The sequence below is a fragment of the Argopecten irradians genome, chromosome 10, assembly GCF_041381155.1.
Source record: "Argopecten irradians isolate NY chromosome 10, Ai_NY, whole genome shotgun sequence".
Taxonomy (NCBI): Eukaryota; Metazoa; Mollusca; class Bivalvia; order Pectinida; family Pectinidae; genus Argopecten; species Argopecten irradians.
This window is the reverse complement of record NC_091143.1, coordinates 42959420-42966330: the sequence shown is the minus strand read 5'-3', so window position 1 is coordinate 42966330 and position 6911 is coordinate 42959420. Positions and strand designations below refer to the sequence as shown.

The window sequence follows — 6911 nt, the reverse complement described above, 5'->3', positions numbered from 1 at the left end:
TCAAACACAACCCATATATATGTCAGAAACCATATAGAGCATCACAATATACAAACACCAACACAAAAGTAGCTTATTTAAAATTTGTTTTTGTCATCTGGAAATTCTATTTCTTTCATACCTACGGGTGTTATACTGGCTGGTCTTGGGCAATACACTCATGCCGCCTGAGGCTGTATTGCATGACTACCCATGCAATAAAGCCCCGTGACGTCACGGCGTCAACACAATTTCTATTTCCTCGGTAAAATTTAAACATTTTTTTCACTTATATGACTGGTTTTACTATAAAAGATGCAAACAATGGAATTTGTGTTGAAAATATCACGTAATTTTTCAAAATTGCAATTAAACATTGAGGTATGAAAGAAAAATACTCTTTGATAAGTGGATATGAAGGATAGGGATATTCTACCCTCGGGATCACAAAATTTTGCAAAACGCTCGGCATGCCTCGGGGTAGAATTTCCCTATCCTTCATATCCACATATGAAAGAGTCTTATAGTATAATATGTGTTGATGTTTGTTACAGGATGAGGATTACAATTGTTTTACTGAAGGACAGCAGCAAATACGTGAAGCGTTACCTAGAGAGGACAATGCAAGATTCTCTTGGCAGAAAGAAATGGAAGCCACATACAGGATGGGTACCAGTGCATGGTGAATACACAAATACAAAATGGCATTATGATGAAAATCCTATATGGAGTGAGCAAGCAAGGATGACATACAAGAAAAAAGTAAAGACGCCGCTAGTACAACCAATCAAACACTGGAGAATATTTGAAGATGATTTAGTAAGTAGATAAAGTTATGTACTTAGATCTACTTATTTTACCAAACAAATAAATTGCACAATTAAAAATATACTTGCTTTTATTTTTAAAAATTTTCAGATTTTGTATTCAAATAAGCAGATGTTATGTAAAAATTGATACAAGAATTGAAATACAAAGATAAATTATTAATGTAAAAATTGGAACCAGAGAATTTTATGCATATAAGCAAATTATTCAAATAACTGTTATGCAAATATATATACAAACATCTCCTGAAGAACAGCGGCAGCTGGGAAAACGTTAGAGATCGATTGCAGATTTGTTTTAGTTTTGTTTTTTCTATATATATATATAGTCCTCAGTAGTTGTATGTACTAAATGTCTGGGAGAAAGTTCCTCCTAGGATGTTCAGGTTTACTACATGTATTATCTTGCTGTCTAGGAGAAAGCTCCTTCTAGGATGTTCAGTTTTACTACATGTAATATCTTGCTGTCTGGGAGAAAGCTCCTTCTAGGGTGTTCAGTTTTACTACATATAATATCTTGCTGTCTGGGAGAAAGCTTCTTCTAGGGTGTTCAGTTTTACTACATGTAATATCTTGCTATCTGGGAGAAAGCTCCTTCTAGGATGTTCAGTTTTACTACATGTAATATCTTGCTGTCTGGGAGAAAGCTTCTTCTAGGGTGTTCAGTTTTACTACATGTAATATCTTGCTGTCTGGGAGAAAGCTCCTTCTAGGGTGTTCAGTTTTACTACATGTATTATCTTGCTGTCTGGGAGAAAGCTCCTTCTAGGGTGTTCAGTTTTACTACATGTAATATCTTGCTGTCTGGGAGAAAACCTCCTTGTAGGGTGTTCAGTTTTACTACATGTATTATCTTGCTGTCTGGGAGAAAGCTCCTTCTAGGATGTTCAGTTTTACTACATGTAATATCTTGCTGTCTGGGAGAAAGCTTCTTCTAGGGTGTTCAGTTTTACTACATGTAATATCTTGCTGTCTGGGAGAAAGCTCCTTCTAGGGTGTTCAGTTTTACTACATGTAATATCTTGCTGTCTGGGAGAAACCTCCTTGTAGGGTGATCAGTTTTACTACATGTAATATCTTGCTGTCTGGGAGAAAGCTCCTTCTAGGGTGTTCAGGTTTACAACGTGTAATATCTTGCTGTCTGGGAGAAAACTCCTCCTAAGGTGTTCAGTTTTACTACATGTAATATCTTGATGTCTGGGAGAAAACTCCTCCTAGGATGTTCAGTTTTACTACATGTATTATCTTGCTGTCTGGGAGAAAGCTCCTTCTAGGATGTTCAGGTTTACTACGTGTAATATCTTGCTGTATGGGAGAAAACTCCTTCTAGGGTGTTCAGTTTTACTACATGTAATATCTTGCTGTCTGGGAGAAAGCTTCTTCTAGGGTGTTCAGTTTTACTACATGTATTATCTTGCTGTCTGGGAGAAAGCTTCTTCTAGGGTGTTCAGTTTTACTACATGTATTATCTTGCTGTCTGGGAGAAAGCTCCTTCTAGGGTGTTCAGTTTCACTACATGTAATATCTTGCTGTCTGGGAGAAAGCTTCTTCTAGGGTGTTCAGTTTTACTACATGTATTATCTTGCTGTCTGGGAGAAAGCTCCTTCTAGGGTGTTCAGTTTTACTACATGTAATATCTTGCTGTCTGGGAGAAACCTCCTTCTTCAGGGTGTTCAGTTTTACTACATGTATTATCTTGCTGTCTGGGAGAAAGCTCCTTCTAGGATGTTCAGTTTTACTACATGTATTATCTTGCTGTCTGGGAGAAAGCTCCTTCTAGGATGTTCAGTTTTACTACATGTATTATCTTGCTGTCTGGGAGAAAGCTCCTTCTAGGATGTTCAGTTTTACTACATGCATTATCTTGCTGTCTGGGAGAAAGCTCCTTCTAGGGTGTTCAGTTTTACTAGATGTATTATCTTGCTGTCTAGGAGAAAGCTCCTTCTAGGATGTTCAGTTTTACTAGATGTATTATCTTGCTGTCTAGGAGAAAGCTCCTCCTAGGATGTTCAATTTTACTACAAGTATTATCTTGCTGTCTAGGAGAAAGCTCCTTTTAGGATGTTCAGTTTTACTACCACTGGTAGCCCTATTCTGTTAATTTTTGTTCTCAAACTGTTATTTTACTGTATTTGTTATTACTTAAATATTTACGTTGGTTTTATCTGTTTTACTGTTATTATTCAAATTTTAGTTATTTTTTACAAATAGCATGTTATTATTTTCTAGCACACGTTATTTGTTTGCTACTGAGTTATCTTTATCTTTGCATGCGTTAGTAATTTATAAATGATGTTAGATTCAGTGGCTGATGTTATTATTTTTTGTGCATGGTTATTATTTTAAACTCCCTTGTTATTGCCAGCATATTACGTGATTTTTATGTGGAACTTTGTTAGCATCAACAGAACATGTGATTATTTAAGTGACCATGTTACGATTAAGTTGAAAACGTTATTTTTTGTGAAAGAGTTATTTTTCCCATGCAAATACCGCTTCTCCATTGTTCTCAGTGACCCCCTACGGCGACAGTGCAGTGAGCTGGCGGCGAGCTTCGCTAGTGTGTTGATCATCGACCCATGACGAGAGCACGGCTCCCAATATTAGTCGACTATATCGCTACCGCATCGCATGTGCTGTGCGATCTGTGCAACTGAACATGGATCATTTTGTCCAGAGTTTGCAGTCACTGTTTAAATTCATTGAAAATTCCTTTCCATTTTTTTGATTCTATATAATATTGTGAATGTATCGATTGCACAGCGAAGAAGCAAATACATATCAAAACTATCAAAGAATTTGTGTCACAAATTTTGACTTTGCAATTATTCACGCTAAAATGAATTGTGTTCTCCTTTCAAGACCACGATGCAGTCACTCGGAGTCATTAGTTACCAGACACTTAAGATATTCGCATTTCGTTATCAAGATATGTATTGCGGTAACGACTAAGAGACATATTTGGTGCGTGACGTAATCGACTCTCTGCGAGGCAACGCAGCTCATCACTATCAATACTTGCATACAGCGCCGACACACCTACCTGTGATTTTCAAAAACCTATTTTAGCGATCGGGGATGGTTTTTTCGTCAATTTTCTAATTCGACTGTGTTTTATTTCTGTTAATGGTTTTTTTTCTATTAATAGAATAGTCTTTTAGACAGTTTAGATAAAAGGTGTTGTCTTTAGAACTACAGTTGGTGCCCATTACTGCTAATGGAGCAAAGACATGATTGTGGAAGCCATAAATCAAACGTCTGTATGCATTTTAATGTATTTGTTTTATATCACTTACCTACTAGGCAATAAACTGAACCGTATAATATATCAAATTCACAGCGAGACATTTTTTACAATAAATATGACAGTCTTTTTGAAGGAAAATTATACGTAAAGTCTACAAATTATGATTTGACGTATTATGAGTGGTAAAGTAGATATTAAGAATGGTTGTTATGTTTGTTTTGGACAAAAATAATATCTAAATGCATGTGTATGTTTGAAATAATTAGAAACCTACAAAAAAGTACAGAAAATTATGCCCGAGTGATTTCTGAGGTAGTGCTTCACTACGACACATAGGCACCATTTCGTACCCGGCCGAAAGGTATGGTAGGTCGGGTACGTATATTCGTTCTGGGGTGGGTGGTTACGTTACGTATAGTAATCTTCAGAATGATCTCCTCACTTAAAAAAAATAATGAGTCCAATTTGCATACTTAAAGTCATCTACAAGAAAGTACGTCCTTGTTTTTTGCGATATTTAAACAAGAGACTTACATAGTTTTACATTGTAGACATAAATATTCAATCATAAGCTGTGAAATAAATTTTGATTCATATACATGTATTTTATTTTTTATGGGGGTGGGGTGGGGGGGGTATACCTATCGAAATTTGATCTATTGAAATCACGCAAAAGCTGCAGATAATTATAGCATTTAAACTAGAGTCAAAATTCATGTTGCCAGTAACATTTTAATTGTCAATTTGTTTTAGAATAATTACTTCTTTTTATTTTCATCCAGTCAATTTATATTACATACATCTGAATGATATCATTACGTATATAGCTATGTGTACACCCGAAGTATAGACATGAACATACAGATACAGATGAAAATACAGGTATATAGTTGTGTAATAATTGCAGAGGTATAGAAAGTGTACCTGGACGTAGGAACCAGGGTGGTGGCAGCGGACGGGGCGATAGAAATGTTAAAAAAAATACACATTTGGAATAAAAAAGGGTCCTCCTGCACAATTTTTTACTTCATTTTAAATTTTTTTCCGCGTAACCAACGCCTGTAACTGTAGATATGTAATTGGGTATTTGATTGTGGGGTGGGCCCACAAAAATCTTGAAGACCTTTGACCGCCCATGCCATGCCCCCCCCCCCCCCCCCCCCCCCCAATTACGTTCAAACTTCCTACGCCACTGGCATCTATCTTAATAGTACATACCTTTATGTCTGTTGAGGCTACCAGGGCCTTTTCCACCCTCATTCGAGTCATTTCTTTTGGATCATTCATCACCCCATCACCAAATATAACACCTTACCTGATGTGATGATCAGTCACAGCATGTACGGGTATATCTATAGGCAATATCACCAGGGGGGGTCCGTTTATAGCATTTAATGAAATTGACATCATGCTGTGACAGCCTCTGTAACTACCTGTATAGTCTAACTAGTAAAATAAATATGTGTTACTATACAACTTAAGACAATACACTCTGATCTCCCACATGATCCCTAATTAAGCTTTATATAATATACTGTAACTAACATCCGGACTCAGGTATGCACAGACACTGGTCCTTGTCCAACAAGTCTAATATACTAATTACCTGAATGAACGAAAGATATTTATAAAACCAGAGGTCCCGATAATCTCTCCCTAGCCAAGCGGTATATTGCGGCTATCCTCAAGCTTCCAGAGGTCACATCGATTCCCTTGCAGGTCATTCCCGAGTCCCTAAACATGGCTGCCAATGTCACAGGGTGCAGGATTTAAAACCTCACCCAGGGATCGAACTCGGGACCTATGGATTACTAGGCTGACGCTAAACTGATCGAGCTTAAGAGAAGTTTTCACTCATTCTGAACAGATATGAACGGAGCCCTATTTAAGGATTTTTTAGGTCATCTGACCCGAAGGGTCAGGATGACCTTTTGTCATCATGCACCGTCCGTCGTCGTGCGCCGTGCGCCGTGCGTAAACTTTTTATTCAAACGACTTCTTCTCAATAACCACAAGGCCCAGGGTACTCATATTTGGCCTGTAGGTTGCTGGGATGGAGGGCTACCAAGTATGTTCAAATGAATGACCTTGACCTTCATTCAAGGTCACAGGGGTCAAAAAGGCTAAAATCTTTAAACAACTTCTTCTCAAGAACCAGAAGGCCCAGGGTACTGATATTTGCCCTGTAGGATGCTGGGATGAAGGGCTACCAAGTTTGTTCAAATAAATGACCTTGACCGTCATTCAAGGTCACAGGGGTCAAATAGACTAAAATCCTTTTAAACAAACTTTCTTGTGAATAACTAAGAGGCCTAGAGACCTGATATTAGGCCTGTGGCATGCTGGGATGAAGGGCTACCAAGTTTGTTCAAATAAATGACCTTGATCTTCATTCAAGGTCACGAGGGTCAAAAAGGCTAAAATCTTTAAACAACTTCTTCTCAAGAACCAGAAGGCCCAGGGTACTGATATTTGGCCTGTAGGATGCTGGGCTACCAAGTTTGTTCAAATAAATGACCTTGACCTTCATTTAAGGTCACAGGGGTCAAATAGGCTAAAATCCTTTAAACAACTTCTTGTGAATAACTAAGAGGCCTAGAGACCTGATATTAGGCCTGTGGCATGCTGGGATGAAGGGCTACCAAGTTTGTTCAAATAAATGACCTTGACCTTCACTCAAGGTCACGAGGGTCAAATAGGCTAAAATCTTTAAACGACTTCTTCTCAAGAACCAGAAGGCCCAGGGTACTGATATTTGGCCGGTAGGATGCTGGGATGAAGGGCTACCAAGTTTGTTCAAATGAATGACCTTGACCTTCATTTAAGGTCACGGGGGGTCAAAAAGGCTAAAATATTTA

The 6911-nt window shown here is 37.9% G+C and overlaps 1 protein-coding gene across 1 annotated transcript in view; it reads left to right on the top strand.

The window, feature by feature from the left end:
* The first annotated feature begins 534 nt into the window (after positions 1 to 534).
* LOC138333972 (large ribosomal subunit protein uL24m-like) overlaps positions 535 to 6911 on the top strand; it is a 28251-nt gene continuing 21874 nt past the window's right edge. Inside the window, exon 1 of the mRNA XM_069282695.1 lies at positions 535 to 798. Coding sequence (XP_069138796.1) covers positions 535 to 798 — 264 coding nt within the window. The remainder of the gene's footprint in view (positions 799 to 6911) is intronic.